The 19,489-nt window shown below is 47.5% G+C and overlaps 2 protein-coding genes across 5 annotated transcripts in view; both read left to right on the top strand.

Moving 5' to 3' along the window:
• LOC123577872 (zinc finger protein 304-like) overlaps window positions 1-19,489 on the top strand; it is a 573,883-nt gene that overhangs the window by 63,304 nt on the left and 491,090 nt on the right. The gene's annotated exons all lie outside the window — the stretch shown is intronic.
• On the top strand, window positions 6,257-15,673 carry LOC123577875 (zinc finger protein 548-like). 3 transcript variants are annotated; one of them, XM_045440226.1, is made up of 5 exons: window positions 6,257-6,629; window positions 8,834-8,875; window positions 11,402-11,528; window positions 13,347-14,412; window positions 15,245-15,673. In XM_045440226.1, the coding sequence occupies exons 1-5, from the start codon at window positions 6,339-6,341 to the stop codon at window positions 15,258-15,260; spliced, it is 1,542 nt and encodes a 513-aa protein (XP_045296182.1). In that variant the 5' UTR covers window positions 6,257-6,338; the 3' UTR covers window positions 15,261-15,673. The 3 variants fall into 3 exon arrangements, with proteins under 3 accessions (XP_045296182.1, XP_045296180.1, XP_045296181.1); XM_045440225.1 differs by lacking the exon at window positions 15,245-15,673 and adding an exon at window positions 7,680-7,815 and having other exon boundaries at window positions 6,518-6,629; window positions 13,347-15,033; XM_045440224.1 differs by lacking the exon at window positions 15,245-15,673 and having other exon boundaries at window positions 6,260-6,629; window positions 13,347-15,033.

The following is a 19,489-nucleotide window of genomic DNA, read 5'->3' as shown; positions in this document are numbered from 1 at the left end:
CCCACCGACAGTGTACAAGGGTTCCGCTTTCCCACGTCATTGGCAAGACTGTGTTTTGCTCTGTTGCTAATAGTTGTCCTGTCACATGTGAGGCGATAGCTCATTGCAGTTTTGATTTGCATTTACTCGATGATCAGTGGTGAGGAGCATTTTCTCACGTACCTGTTGACCATTTGTATGTCTTTGGAGAAATGTGTGTTCAAGTCCTTTGCCCATTGAAAAAATCCAGTTATTAGGGGCGCTGGGTGGCTCAGTCGGTTAAGCCTCCGACTTAGGCTCAGGTCATGATCTTCTTCATGGGTTCAAGCCCTGCGTGGAGCTCTGTGCTGACAGTTCAGAGCCTGGAGCCTGCTTGCACTCTGTCTGTCTCTCTCAAAAATAAATGAATATTAAAAAAAATTTTTTTGGGGGGCGCCTGGGTGGCGCAGTCGGTTAAGCGTCCGACTTCAGCCAGGTCACGATCTCGCGGTCCGTGAGTTCGAGCCCCGCGTCAGGCTCTGGGCTGATGGCTCAGAGCCTGGAGCCTGTTTCCGATTCTGTGTCTCCCTCTCTCTCTGCCCCTCCCCCGTTCATGCTCTGTCTCTCTCTGTCCCAAAAATAAATAAACGTTGAAAAAAAAAAATTAAAAAAAAATTTTTTTTAATCCAGTTGTTAGCTTTTTATCATTGAGTTGTAGGAGTTTTACAGATTTTGGAGACTAACCCTGCAGCAGATGGATATATAGGTTGCAAATATTTGTTCCCATCCTGGGTTGTCTGTTCCCTCTGTAACCACTGATCTTTTTTATTATCCACAGTTTTGCCTTTTCTGGAATGTCCTGCAGTTGGAATCATCTGCTCCACGTAGCCTTTCCAGTTGGCTTCTTTCATTTAGTATTATGCATTTAAATTTCCTCTGTGTATTTTCAAATTAACAGCATATTTTCTTTAATCACTGAATAATCTTGCTTGTATGAATGTACCAAAATTTGTTTATTTATTTCCTTTGTAAAGACATCTTGATTACAGGTTTGGGCATTTATGCATAAACATGTTGTACATCCAAGTGGCGGTATTGTGTGAACGTAACTTCTCAGCTCATTTGTGTATATGCCAAGAAGCATGATTCCCGCATTCCATGGTCACAGTATATTAGGTTTATGAGAAACTGCCAAGCTGCACTCCGGAAGTGCTGTGCTATTACTGTTTTCCACAAGCAAGAATAAGAGTTTTTGTTTCCAGGCATTGATGATGTCATTATTTTCGATTTTAGCCATTCAAGTAGATACATAATGGAATGTAATTTTTAAAATTTTTTTGTTTTTTATCTCATTTTTCTTTTTCTTTTTTTTAATGTTTTTATTTTATTTTAAGATAGAGATAGAGCATAAGTGGGGATGAGGCAGAGAGAGAGGGATACACAGACTCAGAAGCAGGCGCCAGGCTCTGAACTGTCAGCACAGAGCCCGATGCGGGGCTCATACTCATGAACTGTGAGATCACGACCTGAGCCGAAGTCGGACGCTCAACTGACTGAGCCACCCAGGCGCCCCATCTCATTTTTCTAATGACAAATGTTGAGCATTTTTTCATATTCCCCTAACTTTGTCTTTTATGGAGAAGACTTTTTTTTTTTGAGAGGGAGGGAGAGAGAGGGAGCGCACTAGCAGGGTAGGGTAGAGGGAGAGAGAATCTTAAACTGGTTCCACACACAGTACGGAGCCTGAAGCCAGGCTCCATTGAGGTCCATCTGATGACCCTGGGATCGCCACCTCAGCCGAAATCAAGAGTTGGATGTTCAACCAACTGAGCCACCCAAGCGCCCCATGAAGACATTTTTTTTAATCAACTGCAGCTTATCCCATTTTTGTTAATAAATTGTGATTTTGGTGTCGTATCTCAAAATTTACCACCAAGCATAAGGGCACGTGTTTTCTCCTATGGTATCTTCTAGGGGTCATAAAGTTTTGTATTTTAAACTTAGATCTATAACCCATTTTGAGTGAAATTTTGTGAAAAGTGAAAGTTCTGTATATGGATTCATTGTTTTTACTTGTGGCTTTTCACTTCTAGCACCACACTTTGAAAAGATTATCCTTTCTCCATGGAGTTGTCCTTGCTTCTTTGTCAGAGATAGGTGGATGGTATTTGTGTTGACCTATTTCTGGGCTCTGAGTTTCAATTTTTGCATCTGTGGAGATGATCATGTATGTGGTGGGTTTTTTTTTTTTTTTTGTCTCTTATTCTCTTCATATGGTGTATTCCATTGATTAATTTTAATTTTCAGATGTTAAATCAACCCATCTTGCATTCCCCAGACAAATCCCACTTGCTCATGATGTATTATTCTCAAGATATGCCTCAAAATCAGATTTTCTGATAATTTTCATACATTTTTTAATGTTTATTTATTTTGAGAGAGAAAGAGAATGTATGAGCAGAGTAGGATGAGAGAGAGAGGGAGAGAATCCCAAGCAGTCTCCAAGCCCAGCATGGAGTCTAGTGCAGGGCCTAATCTCATGACTGTGAGAGCGTGACCTGAGCCGAAATCAAGAGTCAGATGCTTAACCTACTGAGCCACCCAGATGCCCTTTTCTGATAATTTTCATGTATCTGATATCTTTATAGATAAGGGTTAATTGGTCTGTAGTTTTTTGTGTTGTCTCTATCTCACTTTGAGATCAAAAGAATCTTAACCTCATAGAATGAGTTGGGAAATGTTTCTTCTTTATTTTCTGGAAGGATTTGTGAAGACTAGTGTGGGGGGCCGGGCCCCGGTGCCAGGCTGAGACCGGGTCGAGCAATATTCCCCGTTGACTCAAGCTAACCTGGTGGTTCCCCCTCCCATTCATGTGGGAGGCCGGCCGCGGCGTCAGGCTGAGACCGGGTCGAGCAACGTTCCCTGTTGACTCAAGCCAACCCGGTGGTTCCCCCTTCCATTCCCCCACTTTCAAGGGCATACGAAAACCTTGTCAAGGCTGAGAAAGTTAATTCCTGAAGACTGTGGTCTGCAGGTGTTGGCAGCAATGCTACCTCCCTTTTTCTACCCCGAGTCAGATAGAAACAAACATGGGAATTGTGTTTTGCTAGCAATCTTATCAACAAGGCCCGTCTAGAAAATGCACAAGAAACATAGAACTAAATGTTTTGGTTGGCAGCAATTATGTGAAACCTGTTTATTCTTAGAATGACCTAACCCATAAGAGTCTGGTTATAAAAGATTGTGTACAGCAACAATAAAGCCGTCACTTGGGCCATCAGCCCAGGGGACCCTCCTGTTCCCAAACTTTCTCTTCTCTCTTTTTTTCTTGCATTCCCCTACCCTCAGGACCCTGACCTCGGTGTTTGTTGCGCCGGCCGCGACAACTAGTGGCATTTCTTGTTTTAAATGGTAGAATTCCCTACTGAAGGCATCTGGGCTTGGGATTTCCTTGTGGGAAGATTTTCAATTACTATTATTTTGTGTAGTTCTTTTTAGATTTTCCTCTTATGTCATATTTAATCATCTTTTAAGGAATTTGTACATTTCCTGTAAATTGTTTAAATTTGATGGGTAAAGTTGCCCATGATATTTCCTTATGATGCTCTTAATCTCTGCAGGGTCAGTAATCATATTTCCCCTTCATACCTGGTTTTCTTAGTTGCTCTTATGTTCTTGACCTACCTAAAGTTATCAATTTCAATAATTTTTTGAAAGAACCATCTTTTTATTTTCATCAATTTTTATAGTGTTTTTTTTCTTTTTTTTTTTTAGTTAAAAAAGTTTTTTTTTAAGTGTTTATTTTTGAGAGAGAGAGACAGAGTGGGAGTAGGAGACGGGTAGAGAGAGAGGGAGACACAGAATCCGAAGCAGGCTCCAGGCTCTGAGCCGTCAGCACAGAGCCCAACCCGGGGCTCCAACTCACAAACCGTGAGATCATGACCTGAGCCGAAGTCGGACGCTTAACTGACTGAGCCACCCAGGTGCCCCTCTAGTGTTTTTCTTTTTTCTATTCCAGTGACTTTTGTTCTAATCTTTATAAATAATATCTGTGTGTTTACCATCTCCTGCTTTTGGGAGAAAGTTAGAGGCACACAGAAGAGGGGGAATGCTCTGTAATGGAAAAAAGGTAAGGTTTCAGGAGTGCCCTGGTTGTAGGATGCTGGTGTGAGGGTGCAGTGGCAGGGTGGGGGTGGGGTAAGTAGAAGTGGGGATCCTGTGTGATTTGTTAAGTGTACATATTTGACTTTCTCTGGTTGCTCTTAAGTGGGAAGTTTGAGCAAAAATTACAGAAGATGCTAGTAACTAATCAAGTTCCTAACTACTGACTTTTTTAGTAACGTATTGTAAAAACCTGAATACAGGATATTTAGGGTGTCCTGACAAAATCAGTATAGGAATCAAGACCAAATCATTAAACACAGGACATGTCTTTGAATTGCGCCAGGGTCTTTATTTATAAAGGTGACTGAGTGCAACATGGAGAGGTCGATGCCATTGGAAGGCAAGTTGTGCTACTCAACAGTCTCCTGTGTTGTGACTGGTAGATTAACATTTATTAAGTACCGCACAGGGTGCTGAATGGTGGGGTCATTACAAGGGCCTTTGGGAAGTCCTGTCAGGAACTTACATTTGCTTGTGACTCTTCAGGCTGTAATCTAGGGCATGTACTTCCATGAGGAAGTGGATGTCAGTGTAAAGTCCCCTGCAGGCCGCTTGGCCAAACAAAATGGATGCTGAGACAGTGACACCAGGAAGTAGCTTAGCTACACTCTACATGCCCAGAAATAAGAGGCCTGGCACACCTCGGAGGTCCGCACAAAACCATGTCACCTGCAGGAAGGGCGGGAGGGGGCACTGAGATTATGCCTTTATGACTGATGTGTCAGGGAGTCCCCAGGTGGGGACATGCTTTGTGGGGCAGGAAGCAGAAACACACATTAGGGCTGGTTCTTGAGCTGTTTGTAATAGGAGCTCTGCAAGCCTGTAAAACTGACTAGGAAGAGAGGAGTACACACCTTTGTTAGTTTGGCCTTCAGATGAACGCTAAAGAGACCGGGATACAGAGAGCGGCTGGCAGCTCTCTCCCCGATGTGTCCTGTGCACCTACTGGAGAGCCTGAAACCCAGTGGGCGCATACTGTGCATCTCAGATACGTAAATACACCCCCCACAGCACAGTTTCCCTGTTCATTTTCACCATCTAGGCAAGCCTTTCAAAATAGTGTCTCTCTCTCTCTCTCCAAGCAGTTAATAGCCTCGTTTTCAAGTATAAAAAAGACAAAAACCTGAGTGTGGCCAGATTCAAGCAGAGCCATAAGCGTAGCTTCATTCTCTGGCTTTTCAGATTTCACGTTCTGCAAACTTCCTTAAGATCTCAACTTTCCTTTTTTTTTTTTTTTTTTTTTTTTTTAATGTGAACAAGTTATGTCTCCCCAGCTGTGTTTCTGCTACTCTCTTTGAATAACTGATCATTATTAATACCTTTCAGTAATTTCCGTTTCACAAGTGTTTTTCGCAGATGATTTCGACGTCCTGTAAGGACACCAGTGGTAGAATTTCAGGTGAAATGAGAATCACTTCCCAGCAAGGACAGGAGAGTGGATTCGTCACCTTTGTCTGTAGGACAGGCTGCTCCTTTCTTACAGGTGCCTCGACTTACGGAAGGGGACACACCGTCCTGGCAGAAGATGGCGTGTATTAAGTTACTATTCTTTCCAGATTTCAGATTCTTAATCTGAAATTGAAAAATGTCTCAGAAGCAGTAGTATTTGAAGAACTGTGTTACTCACTGGGTTCAAACACAACCAGTGACTGACTGCACAGGCAGGAAAGAGGTTTTTCCAGGAAACCGAGGCAGAGCTTGGCCCTTTCTCCCCACCTGGGCGCTGCCCCATCATGCTGCCCCCACCTTCCCCTCCATGGCTCTGTCCGAAGCCTTTTCTTTCTTGTCCTGGGACAAATACAAGGCTCATTAAAACAGACTCCAGAGATTCAGCCTGTATTTGAAAAGCGACGAGGTAGTTGGCAGCGCTGAATGGATCCGTTGTCCTGATGTGGTGTGTCCCTTTGCATTGTAGCTTTTGGGAACCTCTCTTGCATCGTAGCATATGAAGTAACAGGTCCCTAACCTTTCTGTGACTGCCGGACTGTGCGCCGAGAAATCTGGGTCCGTCCCCTTTAAAAGCAGGCGAACACACCTTCCCCCTTCCCCCGCCTTCGGAGCAGCGGAACTCCATTTCCCAGCGCCCCCCACTAGCCTCCGGCACTTGGTCCGCTAGCAGGGAGGAGGGCGTTAGTCTGCGCGGTGGGAGTTGGTGGTGGCGGCGGATAACCACATTACCCATAAGTCTGCGGTGCGCGGCGGCGGCGGCTGAGCCAATGAAGACACGAGAGGGTGACGTTGGCATGCGTGCGCACTGGGTGGGGGGCGAGACTTCCGGCGTCCACTCTCAGTGTCGTTTTAGTTGCTCTCGGTGTCACGGGTTCAGGGATTCTCAGGCGCGCTTGGTTGGCGCAGAGGTGACGGAGTGGGAGAGCGCGGAGAGAGTCGCTGTCCTCATCGCTGAGGCCACTGCGAGGCGCCCTTGCCCCCGTCCGGTCGCCCGCCGCGTCCCGCCCCGCTCTTCCCACTGGTCGGAGGCCGAGGCCGCGCCGGTGAAGCCGGCGCAGGTGGGTGTTGCGACTCCCGGGCCCTCGGCCGCCCGCCCCGCCCCTCCTCTCCCCGCCCGCTCGGCTCCCCGCAGTCAGGCCTCCGGGGCGGGAGCAGAGGGCGTCCTGGTTCGGGGTCCCGGTCCCGCCCCTGCGGTGGGGCGTAGGAGGGCCCGCAGGGGCTCCTGAGTCGGGGCCGGGGGCCCAGGGGTCGGGGCGGAGTGTCGCCTGCAGGGGCGGCGTGCGCGGTTGGGATCTTCCGGGGTCAGGGGTCCAGGGCGGGGGTGGGAGGTGCGGGCCCAGAGATAGGTTAGGATAGGGGAGAGCAGGACGGGAGGCTGCTGAGGAACCACCCCGGGCAGTCATGGTGGAGGTTGGGCCAGGGCGGTGGCCGTGGAGGGAGATGCGAGGAGATTCTGCAGAGTCGGGCAACAGAGCCGACGGGGTTTCCTGCTGCGTCGCCTGTGGCTGTGAGCACAAGTGGGGAGTGAAGGACCAGGTCAGGGCTTCCTTGCCTGAACATCTGAGAGAACGAAGGTGGGGAAGCGAGCCCAGCGGGCAGGTTTCGGGGAGATCATGAGTTCGGTTTGGACATGTTGGTGCTGAGATATCTGAGGGTGGAGACATGACGTGGGTCTGTAGATGTGAGGGTCTGGAGAACGGGGAATGGGGCTGAGTTGGAGCTGTCCGAGGTGTGGAGGGTGTGCACTGCTCCAGAGCCTGGCTTGAGGACCCGACCAAGGAGGGGGTCTTAAGATGATTTCAGATGATGAGGGAGTTGAGGGCTGAGAGTTGGCGGGTAGGGCATGGGAAGCAGGCGTTGGCATCCCTGATGCTTCCTCCGGAAAAGAGATTTGCTGTAGGAGAGATCCTTCTGCATCACTAGGAAGGGACGCCTTGGTGGGGTGAGGAACTGCCCTTCGTGGGGCAGTGTGTGTACTGGTGTAGACTCTACACCTGTGGGCTCAGCCGACCCTCAGGACCACTCTCTGTGGAGTAAGGGAAATGTCCTCCAGGCTGATGGAGTGGCGGGGTCCCACACAGGGCATGCTTGTCACCCCTACCCCTCAGGGCCAGTGGGATGAGCCGCTGTCCGGTCCAGGGCCTCCAACAAGCCCCCTTCTGAGGATTAAGTAGCAGCAGTTCTTGTCGCTGTGTGGACCAGCAGCTTGTCTGCGTACCCAACCTTTTCCTACAACCGGCCAACGTAAGAATGTATAAAAAATTTGTTGACTTAAGCACTAATTAGTATTCTTCTAAATATGTATGGGGCACTTGGGTGGCTCAGTCGGTTAAGCATCCAACTTCGGCTCACGTCATGATCTCGCGGTTTGTAAGTTCCAGCCCCCTGTCGGGATCTGTACTGACAGCTCGGACCCTGCAGCCTGCTTTGGATTGTGTCTCGCTCTCTCTCCTCCCCTCCCCTGCTCACTCTCTCTCTCTGTCTCTAAATAAAACATTAAAAAAATTCTTCTAAATATGTATACATGGGTAGATAATTAGAAATGAACCTATTCAACAAGTTAAACTTATGCAAACACTTCGTAATTTATTTGAGATTAATTTTAATTTGTTTACAATATAAAGTTTGATGTACATTTGCTGAAATCGTAAAAAGCAGTAAACATAAAGACCTTAAATTTCAAAATCCTAGCACTTCATACTGGATTCTACGGACAGTAAGATCTGTTATAGTATGTACTCCTGATGTTTCGGTACCAATATGAACCCAATGAGGTTGAAAGCATTCTTTTTTTTTTCTTTTTTTTTTTTTTTTCAACGTTTATTTATTTTTGGGACAGAGAGAGACAGAGCATGAACGGGGGAGGGGCAGAGAGAGAGGGAGACACAGAATCGGAAACAGGCTCCAGGCTCTGAGCCATCAGCCCAGAGCCTGACGCGGGGCTCGAACTCACGGACCGTGAGATCGTGACCTGGCTGAAGTCGGACGCTTAACCGACTGCGCCACCCAGGCGCCCCGAGGTTGAAAGCATTCTTATCCCCATAAGCACTTTTCCCCCTTAGGCTCAGGGATGCTCAGGGTTTCCCGTGGATGCTCAGTTACCCCATCCATAAGAGGCAACCTGTTTTTTGAGGAGCTGAACTTAGACCATGAGGCTGAGATCACTTTGCTCCAGGGCAGGGCACAGCTGGTGGTCCAGCTCAGTTCATAAGATCCTTCCACAGTTACCCATTTTTCATGGTCTCCTGTCTCCTTCCCATAGGGTCCCATGGCAGTGGCAGAAATGCTTATGGACCCCGTGCAGGTGAGTGGAGGGTGTCGCACCTTTCAGCCATCCCGATTGTCACCCAGGTAGTTTTGGCATGCTGTGTATATGCCCCCAGGGAGGGGCAGTGTCCTGTCACAGGAGCCTTCTCCTCTCCTCGCTCTCTTGAGCCTGAGGACCATGTGCTTCCCTCAGACCCGGGATCCTACATTTGGTATTAGATTGTATGTGGAGGGGTTCCCGTTTCTAACAAGTGATGTGGTAAGACGTGGCAGGGAATCCTGGCCGCAGGATTCAGAATGTTCCTATGCCTGTAGGTGCGACTTAGCTGGGATGTTGGGGAAACTACAGGTCTCTCATATCTGGTAAGAATGGGAAGCCAGGTTGGGGGTAGGTAGGGGTGCACGGGTACCAGACCTTCAGTGACAGCCTGGGGTTTGGGGTCTCCAATCTGAGGTTGGTGGGAAGCAGGGAAGGTTTGAAACAGAAGAGGACGGTGGTGTGACCCCAATTTTAACAGGCTCCCTTTGCGGAGTGGAAAACACAGGGGGGAGGGGGTGTGGGTGAAGGTAGGGAGGCCCGGGCGACAGTGCGGGTGAGTGTTGTGGCTACATGGGAGCGGTGGCTGTGGAAGTAGAGGAGTCGCTGGTTTCTGGGTGTATTTTGAATCAGGGCGGCTCATATTTTGTGATGGAGAGACTCGGGGAGATGAGGAGGTGGGATAGAGGGAAGGGTTGGGGTGCCCCGGGTTTTTGGCCTTGTTTGCAAGGATGGGTGCTTCAACTAAAATGGAGGAAGTCAGCTGTATGAGGACTTTCCAGGTGGAATGTGAGGACTCCGTTTTTCTCTAGTCTCAGATATTCCAGGGGCCCCAAGGGGAGGGGTCATGTGGGCACTTGGACACGGAGGTCTGGAGCTCCAGGGATAGATTCAGGTTGGAGGCAGCCGCAGTGTGGGGGCTGGGTGTGGGCTCGGAGGAGCTGTGGACCAGCTCCGGGAGGTAGCATCACTAGGTCGTGGGGGCGATGCCATTAGGGGAGCAGGGATGGGACAAAGGGTGTGGCCTGAGTACGGGGTTCCTTGATTGGGCACCTGGGTGGGGTTCCAGGCCCCCTAAAGCTGAGGAATCCGAGTGTCTGTGTGTGAGTGTGTGTGAGAGACAGAGACAGAACAGAGAGGGAGAGATGGTGGGGTAGGAGCGAGAAAGTCTTCTGAGACCGGCGTGCACATGAGCTAGATGTTAAGGGGGCGGTGGATCAGCTTGAAGAGCTGCCAGACCTAAAGTGGATGGGTGTGTGGGTGCGACATGAGTGTCCCTGGCCTTCAAAGGAGACGGGGAGGTTCTGATTGCTTATGGGACAGTTGGTTATGGGGCGGTGGGTGGAATAGAGAAGGTGCAGGGGCTGAAGGTATGTGAGGTCCTGACGTGGGCAGGGTGGCTGAGGATGAAGCAAGAAGCAGGGCCTGGCAGGGGGACCTTCAAAGCAAGGCTGGAGGCTGGCCTGGCGCTGGGGGACCTGGGGACTCCCTGTGTTCAGGGGCAGAACTGGGCCTGAATTGGATCCTGGATGCATCTCCATGCACTGCCTGGGTTCCATGTGCAGAATGGCCTCTGGCGAAGTGAAGGAAATGCCAGCGTGGGCCCGGGGTGTCTGTGGGGTGTCTGTGCAGGGGTCAGCGTCGGGAGGGAGAGGAGTCCCAGGAGCGATATGCAGGTAAAGAGGAGTGTGGATAGCTCCAGGTGCTTAAGGGAAAGGGGCGAGTCCGAGTTCACTGGAGAGTCAGACCCGGGGAGCCCCAGGGAAACTGGCCAGCGGGAGATGGGGAGAGGCCCACATTGCTGAGCCCACAGGCTACGTGGGGTCTTCCTCCCTTCATGCTGTGCTCTGAACACAGCGATCAGTGGTAGCGAGAGCAGGCGCCAGTGCCGCCAGCAGTTGGTGAGTCTTCGACGTTGGGAAGTCGGGGAGGAGGGTGAGCAGGGATGGATGTGTCGGGGGTGGACCGCAGGTCCAGGGGAGAGAAGTGTATCAGGAATGGCACTCACAGGATTTCAGTTCACGAAAGCGGGCGAGCGATGATGTGGAGACCGATGACGCTGAAAGGTTTTTTATTCTATTTGTCGAGGAGGTGGGAGCACACCGTGTAACACAGGGCCACACGGGAGCATCAGATTTGGTTAGGAGGCATAACCACCAGCAAAGGGAATCATTTTAGCAGAGTTTATTTGACTTTGTGGGAGAAATGCAGGAAGGGTTGGGCGAAAAGCTTAGGGATGGCTATTCTGTATAATTTTAGTGTATCTGGGGTAGAAGAGATGGCCCTGGTTGTCTGGTACCTGGCCCTGGTTGATTTAGGGCGGGGGGCAGGGGTGGTGTTGACTTGTGTGAGTCAGTGAAGGAGGTGTTTCAGAGCGTGGGCTCTGGGTATCAGAGGAGGTCCAAACAGATTTGACCGTCAGTTTAGCCCTGTAATTAGTGGATGGCCAATAGATAAATACAGAATTCTCAGGACACAGTCAACATAAGAAGCTGTTCATGAGCCAAACCGATCCAATTCTGGCAGAGCCGCGTGGTCTTTGAGGACGTGGCCATACACTTCTCCCAGGAAGAGTGGGGCCTCCTTGATGGAGCTCAGAGACTCCTGTACCGTGCTGTGATGATGGAGAACTTGGCGCTTCTGTCCTCCCTAGGTAAGGCCCTCACACTGAGCCCCGCGTCTTGGGCTGGGCTCTGTTCTGCCCCTTTTCCCCAGGGGTAGCTCTGTCCCTCCCACAAGACCAAGGGTCCTTCTTCCTCTCCTGGTCTCCTGGCAGGACTGGGCTGTGTGCCCTGCACCCGCTCCTCCCCAGCAGGTCCCAGGGCTCAGAAGTCAGAGATGTTCACGTTTGTCTGAGAGATCCCTCAGACCTGGCTTGTCCCTGATGTGGTCACTTAGTCTAGATGCTTGGAACCGCGGTGCCCCAGGCTTTCCCCCTTCCTCCTGCTGACGTTTCTTGGGTCCTCCTGCCTGTGCCAGGAATGGCAGGCACCAACCTAGCTACTAATTTGAGGGCACACTGGGTTGTTTCTACAGTGTCTCCTGTGAAGTTCTTGGAATTTTAAGATGTCACATGTCCTGTGTTGAGTTGCTCTGGTCGTGTGCTGGCCATTCCTTTTCCTTTCTTTCACTGAGGCCTGGCCTGTTTCAGGTGCCACATCAGTGCTCACCTTGAGCCATGGGGAGGACCCTGGGTACCTAATAGGCCGGCATTACTACATCAGTGGCAAGAGGCACTCAAAAGCACGTGGCCCTGGTGCCATGGGGCTGGGGAAAGATGTGTGTCAGAGCTGGGAATCTGTCCTTTGTCCACCATCGTTTGGTGTCAGGACAGGCCAGACTTCATTTCTTTTCTTTTCTTTTCTTTTTTTAACATTTATTTATTTTTGAGAGAGAGAGAAACAGAGTGAGAGCAGGGCAGGGAGAGGGGGAGACAGAATCCGAAGCAGGGTCCAGGCTCTGAGCTGTCAGCACAGAGCCCGACACTGGCTCAAACCCATGAAGTGCAAAATCATGAACTGAACTGAAGTTGAACACTTAGCCAACTGAGCCAACCAGGCGCCCCACCAGACCTCATTTCTACCTTTTCTTTCCCATTTTCACTTCTACTCTGAATTCTGATCCCCTTTCTGCCACAATCCAACACCTGTTAGCCTTCACCTCTAATTCTGTCTCATCACTGCCTTCACAGGCTCTCCAACATCTGACTGTTCGTAGGATATTGTGAGGTCTGTGTGTATCCTTAAATAGTGTTGAATTACAGTGTCTCTGTTGTGGTTAGGTAGGTATTTCTAGTCTGTCTACCGTTTCCTACACGGTGCTCACCAGTCACCAGCAGACATAGCCCTTTGCCCAGGAGTGACCTGAATCCCTGCCTCCCCTCCCTACACACCACCTGCTGTGTTTTAAGTGTTTGTGCTCTCACCCCCCAACCACTGATTCCTGTGTTGCAAACCTCGTGCCCAGCGTGGTGGTGCTAGGAGATGGCGCCCTGGTTGTGAGGGCAGAGCTCTCGTGGGTGGAGTTAGTGCCCTTGTAGAAGAGACCCCACCGACCCCTCAGCCCCTTGAGCTATGTGAGGACACAGTGAGAAGTTGGCAGCCCGGAAGAGGACCCTCACCCCACCATGCTGGCACCCTGATCCAGCCTCCAGGACTGCGAGAAATAAATCGCTATTGTTTATAATAAGCCACCCAGTCTGTGGTGTTTTGTCACAGTAGCCCACATGGACTGAGACAGCGCCCCCCCCCCCCCCCCCCCGTTGTGTCCTTCCCCAGAGTCAGGGCTGTCCCATCGTGGGCGCTGGCCAGGCTGAGCTCTGCACAGCGGGCCTTCGTCTCACCGTCTCGAGGCCCCTTGGCCCATGAGCAGTCCCATGGCTTCATTCGTGGGTGTGTCCGACACGAATTCCCGATGAGGCTGTCTTGTCCCAAAGTTGGCCTGCGATTGACCAGCATTTCTCTGCTTACAGGTTGTTGGCATGGAGCACAGGACGAGGAGGCATCACAGGTCAGGACTCCAAAGCCAGACTCTTCCGTCCAGGAGGCCCAGTGTGAGAAAGACATGTTGCCCTCGGCTGAGCAGGGTGGAATGTACTCTGATCAGGAACTATATATTTGTGGGGCAAACCAAAAGGAATGGATTGAAGACCAGTTTTCTAGAAGGGAGGAGGGGAGGCCTTCCTCTGCAACGAACGACAGTGTTCACGTGGCAGAGAGTAGCTGCACGTGTTGCAAAGACGGAAAGGACTTTCCGGCCGGCACGGGCCTGCCCCAGCCCCTGACCCCTCGCAGTGCATTGAAACCACACAGGGACCCCGAGTGCGGGGAGGCCTTTGAAAGCGGACAGAGTGATTACAAGTGCATTCAGTGCGGGAAGGCCTTCAGGCAAAAACAGGTACTTGGTGAGCACCAGAAAATCCACACTGGAGTAAGACCTTACGAGTGCAGCAAATGTGGGATGGCCTTCATTAGAAAGTTCCACCTTGTTCAGCACCAGAAAATCCACACTGGAGAAAGGCCTTTTAAGTGCAGTGAATGTGGGAAATTCTTTCGGTACAACTCCACACTCGTTAGTCACCAGAGAGTTCACACTGGATTAAGCCCTTATGAATGTAGCAAATGTGGGGAATTCTTTAAGTACAATGCCAACTTCATGAAACATCAGAAACTTCACAATGGAGAAAGGCCTTATGAATGTAGAGAATGTGGAAAATTCTTTAGGTACAACTATAGACTCATACGACACGAGAGGGTTCATACTGGAGAAAGGCCTTATGAATGCAGCGAGTGTGGGAAATTTTTCAGGTACAGCTCCACGTTCATTAGGCATCAGAGAGTTCACACTGCAGAAAAGCCTTATGAGTGCAATGAATGTGGCAAGTTCTTTAGGTACAATTCCACACTCGTTAAACATCAGAGGGTTCACACTGGAGAAAGGCCTTATGAGTGCAGGGAATGTGGGAAATTCTTTAGGTACACCTCTACGCTCATTAGACATCAAAGAGTTCACACTGGAGAAAGGCCTTATGAGTGCAGCTTGTGTGGGGAATTCTTTAGGTACAAGTCCAAACTCATGAAACATTGGCAAAATCACACTGGAGAAAGGCCTTATGAGTGCAGCGAATGTGGGAAATCCTTTAGGTACCACTGCAGACTCATTAGACATAAGAGAGTTCACACTGGAGAAAGGCCTTATGAGTGCAGCGTGTGTGGGAAGTTCTTTCGGTACAACTCCAACCTTATTAAACACTGGAGAAATCACACTGGAGAGAGGCCTTATGAGTGCAGTGAATGCGGGAAAGCCTTTAGCCACAAGCATATACTTGTTGAGCATCAGAAAATCCACACTGGAGAAAGGCCGTATGAGTGTGGCAAATGTCAGAAGGCCTTCATTAGAAAGTCCCACCTCGTTCATCACCAGAAAATCCACAATGAAGACAGATCTATGAGCACCATAAATGTGGAGAAGGCTTTAGATACAACTCCAACCCATTAGTGGAGAATTACACTCAAAGCAACTTGTAAATGCAGCGAATATGGTGAATCTTTTAGGTACCACTTTAAGCTCATAACCCTGGAGAAGCACCTTAGAAGTACAGTAAAACCTTGGTTTGAGAGTATAATTCCTTCCAGAAACATGCTTGCAATCCGGAGCACCCGTATATCAAAGCGAATTTCTTTCTTTTTTTTTATTTTTTTTTATTTTTTTTTTAACGTTTTTATTTTATTTTTGAGATAGAGACAGAGCATGAACGGGGGAGGGTCAGAGAGAGAGGGAGACACAGAATCGGAAGCTGGCTCCAGGCTCAGCCATCAGCCCAGAGCCTGATGCGGGGCTCGAACTCACGGACCGCGAGATCGTGACCTTGGAGTGTGGTCTTTAGGTGCAACTCCAGCCCCATTCCACTTCAGAGAATTCACAATGGAAGAACACCTTATCTGTGCAACAAATACGGGTGTTTGTTCATCTAAAAGTCCAACCTCTTTTGGCCCCAAAAAGTTAGAAAACATTGCAAAGGGGGAAAGACTTCAGCCAAATACCGGCTCTCATTTATCCCTGGGAACCACTGTAATATAGTTCTTTATTTTACATGTGTGTTGTGCACACCTAGCACAGCTTCCCCTCTCTCTGTGCACTTAGTAGTGTTAAAAATTTCACACATTTGTGCAACCTATTTCCAGAATTCCTTTCATCTGGCAAAATTGAAACTAGACCCACGAGACAAGCTTCCACCCGCCACCCACCACATCTGGCAGCTCTGTTTTTATACTGTGTCTCTATGGATTTGACTGCTCTGGAGACCTCATGTAAGTGGAATCATACGGTATTTGTCTTTTCGTGACTGGCTTATTTTGCTTAGCATCGTTTCCTCATTTGTCAGCATTTCCTTCTGTTTGGAGAAAGAGTCCGAGTTAATAAGATATTGGGAAGGGTGTCAATGAAGTCAGTACAGCTTTGCCAGATTTGATATTTCGAGAGGAAGAGGAGATCCAGATTTTATGTGGTGTCTTTATTTCTTAACAGCTTTATGGAGGTATTGGCATACGTTAAACTGCATTTATTGAAGGTGTAGGATAGATTTTCATATGTGTATGCACAATGGGAACATTGCCAGAGCCATGATAATGAATAATCCATAGCCCCTATATATAGTTTCCTTCGGCCCCTTGTACTCTCTCCCAGTCCTACGCAACTTGCTATCGCCAGGTGGGCACTGTCATTTGCATTTTCTAGAACTTTATATAAATAGAATCCTACGCTTACTCTTGTATAGCTGTGTTTACTAAGCGCATATACGTATTTTTAGTATTGTCCATGTTGTGTGTGCAGAAGCATGGCACTGGATAACCAGCAAGGCTCTGTGTCGTGTATTAGAGCTGCACTGTTCATAAACAACAAAGGTGCTAATGATCACTGAGCGTAAGAGTTGTTTAGAATGGAAAATGAAGTTTAGATAAAATAAATTTAAATTCCGTTTCATATGAATTCATTATCAATAAAACATCTTGAACCATCTGAAACACCTTTCTTGGAAAATTCTTGTTTGCCTTCTTTTTTTCTAGTAGTGTCTTTAAGCTGTATCTTTGTATCATAAAAGTTTCTAAAGCACTTAAAAATTTTTTTGTGTAAAGTACACATAAAATTTACTATCTTGCCATTTTTAAGTGTTCAGTTCTGTGGTGTATTGGGCTCTCCAGAGAAGCATCAGGGTGTGTGTGTAGAGAGAGGTGTTGGGGGGGCTGGGAGTGGATATGTGTTTTAAAGAATTAGCTAAAGCATTTGTGATGGCCCGGCAAGTGGAAAATCTACGGAGCAGGCCAACAGGCTGGGGACCACGGAAGAGTTGCAGTTCAGGTCCAAAGGCAGTCTGCTGGTAGGATTTCTTGCTTGAGGTCATCTTTTCATCATGTAATCTTCAAACCAGGTGGCTCAATGAGAAATTTGAAGTTTACAAAGGGTAACAAGCATTATAGAATAGGAAACAAAGAAAACAGTTTGGGAGTGATACGTGGGAAGGAAATGATTCAAGACTCCACTCTGTATCTTTCAAACCTCACCATGTACAAAAGAATGCAAAAATTAACGTAATTATATATAAATTTATGTTTACATTGAAAACTTTGTTTCGTAAAGCTCACGACTATGGAACAACTGAAAAAGTGTGACAGGTACATAATGACGATGCCAGAAGGAAAGAAAGACCGAAAGGAATGGAAGTAATGCTTGAAACAATAGCGACTGATAATTTCCCCCAATTTTACCCAAATTTAGACATCCAGGTACAGATCCAGGAAGCTAAGAGAACACCAAGCAGGAAAGATGCTAAAAGAAAAAACTACACCCAGAAATAGTATTTTCCAACAACAGATAATAGAGATAGAAAACAAAAAACAAAACTCTGAAACAAGTCAGAGAAAGGAAACACTTTATTTCTAGAGGAGCAAAGATAACGACATCCAGTTTCTCAGAAACCATGTAAGAGTGGAGTGCAGTATTTAAAGTGTTGAGAGAGAAAAAAACCGCAAATCTAGAATTTTGTACCCTGTGAAGTTATCCTTCAAAAGTGGAGAAATAAAGAATTTCTCAAGCGAAAATGGAGAGTTTATTGCTAGTAGACCTGCCTTGAAAGAAATGTTAAAAGTTCTTTAGAGAGAAGGAAAATGGTATATAGCTCAGAATCTCAGATCTACAAAGAAAGGAAGAGCATCAGAAAAGGAAGGAGTGAAGGTAAAATAAGAATTGTCTTGGGACACCTGGGTGGCTCAATTGGTTGGGCGTCACTTCAACTCGGGTCATGATCTCAGTCTGTGAGTTCGAGCCCCACATCGGGCTCTGTGCTGACAGCCCATAGCCTGGAGCCTGCTTCAGATTCTGTGTCTCTCTCTCTCTCTCTCTCTCTCTCTCTCTCTGCCCCTCCCCTGCTCATGCTCTGTTTCTGTCTCAAAAATAGATAAAAACATTTTAAAAAATTAAAAAAAGAATTGTCTTATTAATTATCTAACATTACAATTTGTCAAAAAATAGCAACAATGTATTAGAGTATATATGTGTGTGAATATATTAAAATGAGTAACAGGAACGATGCAAGGAAGGAGACAGAGGAATTAGTATTATTTTGTTATATTGAGGCACACACACTCCCTGTGAAATGGTAGTGTTATCTGAAAGTGGATTTAGATTAGCTGTAGATGTATACTGTAAGCTCTAGGGCAACCACCTAAGTAAACAAGTACAACTGTTAAGAGAGGAGAGAAAATGGAATGCATAAAATGCTCAATTAAAACTACAAAAGGGAGGGGTACCTGGGTGCCTTAGTTGGTTAAGCACCTCACTCTTGATTTCAGCTCAAGTCATGATCTCACGTGTGGTGAGTTCAAGCTCTGAGTCGGGCTCTGTGCTGAGCCTGCTTGGATTCTCTGTCTCCCTCCCTCTGCCCCTCCTCTGCTTGCTCTTTATTTCTCTCCCTCTCTCAAAACAGATAAACTTTTTTTTTTTTAACTACAAAAGGGAGAAAATGGGTGGAAGGCAAAAATAGGAACAAAGTACAAGGGCAACAAACAGAAAACAATAACCAATGTGACAGATTATTAATCCAACTATATCAAGACTTACTTTGAATGTCAAAATGCACCAATCAAGAGAAAGATTGTCAGAGTGGATCAAAACCCAAGACTCAACAATATGTTGTTTACAAGAAACCCACTTTAAATATAAAGACATATCTGTACAGATTAAAAGTATATGGATGAATGAGGCGCCTGGGTGTCTCAGTCGGTTAAGCATTCGACTTCAGCCCAGGCCATGATCTCACAGTTAGTGAGTTCGAGCCCCGCTCTCACTCTCACCACTAGTAAACTCACACCCAACAAGAAGAGTAAAGGTGGATCCTGCAAGTCCAGTCCTCTTTACTATCCCATCAGGCAGAAGAAAGATTTCTTCCTCTACTCCCACCCTCAACAGCCCAGCCAATGAGAGGCAGTCATAGCTCAGATAATGAGAGGCCATTACATTTATAACTCCCAGTTTACTCCGATGGACTTTTAGTTTATAACGTCTCCGCCCAGCTCCCTTCCTCTGTAAAAGAGAGGTTTCCTTCTTTGTTCTCCAGACTTGCCTATGGCTTTGCCAAATCTTGCTTGTACCAGGTTACAATTCTCAGCTGGTCTCAAACCCATCTTTTGCTGGCAAAATAATTGGCACTTTTAAGGTTAACAAAAGAAATGGAACATATCTAAGAAATGAAGTATTAAGTATTATCTCAATAAAAGTGTTACTTGCTAGGTTGGAACACAGTCTGAACACTGATTATCCAGGCCAGAGAAATATCCCTTCTCCAACTCCCCATCATGCCCTGTCTAGGGTTTTTTTCTTTCTCGTCCCTCACCTTGCATATTGAAGGTCATAAAACAGTTGACATGTATTTGGCAATCAATATGAGTGGCTGCTGATTATTATGAAGTTAAAAAGAAAATCACAGACCCAAAATGGTGCACGTAGGCTGAGTCCCCAAACTGGGGCTTAATACCTAATCTAATTGCAATTTCAACCTCCTCCAGAAATGTAGACTTAACCAGTCAGGAATTTTCTGATCAGTGCTGATGTAGTAATCCG

The sequence above is a fragment of the Leopardus geoffroyi genome, chromosome E2 (genome assembly GCF_018350155.1).
Source record: "Leopardus geoffroyi isolate Oge1 chromosome E2, O.geoffroyi_Oge1_pat1.0, whole genome shotgun sequence".
Classification (NCBI taxonomy): Eukaryota; Metazoa; Chordata; class Mammalia; order Carnivora; family Felidae; genus Leopardus; species Leopardus geoffroyi.
The sequence above is the reverse complement of the archived record's forward strand: the minus strand, read 5'-3'. Positions and strand labels throughout refer to the sequence as shown.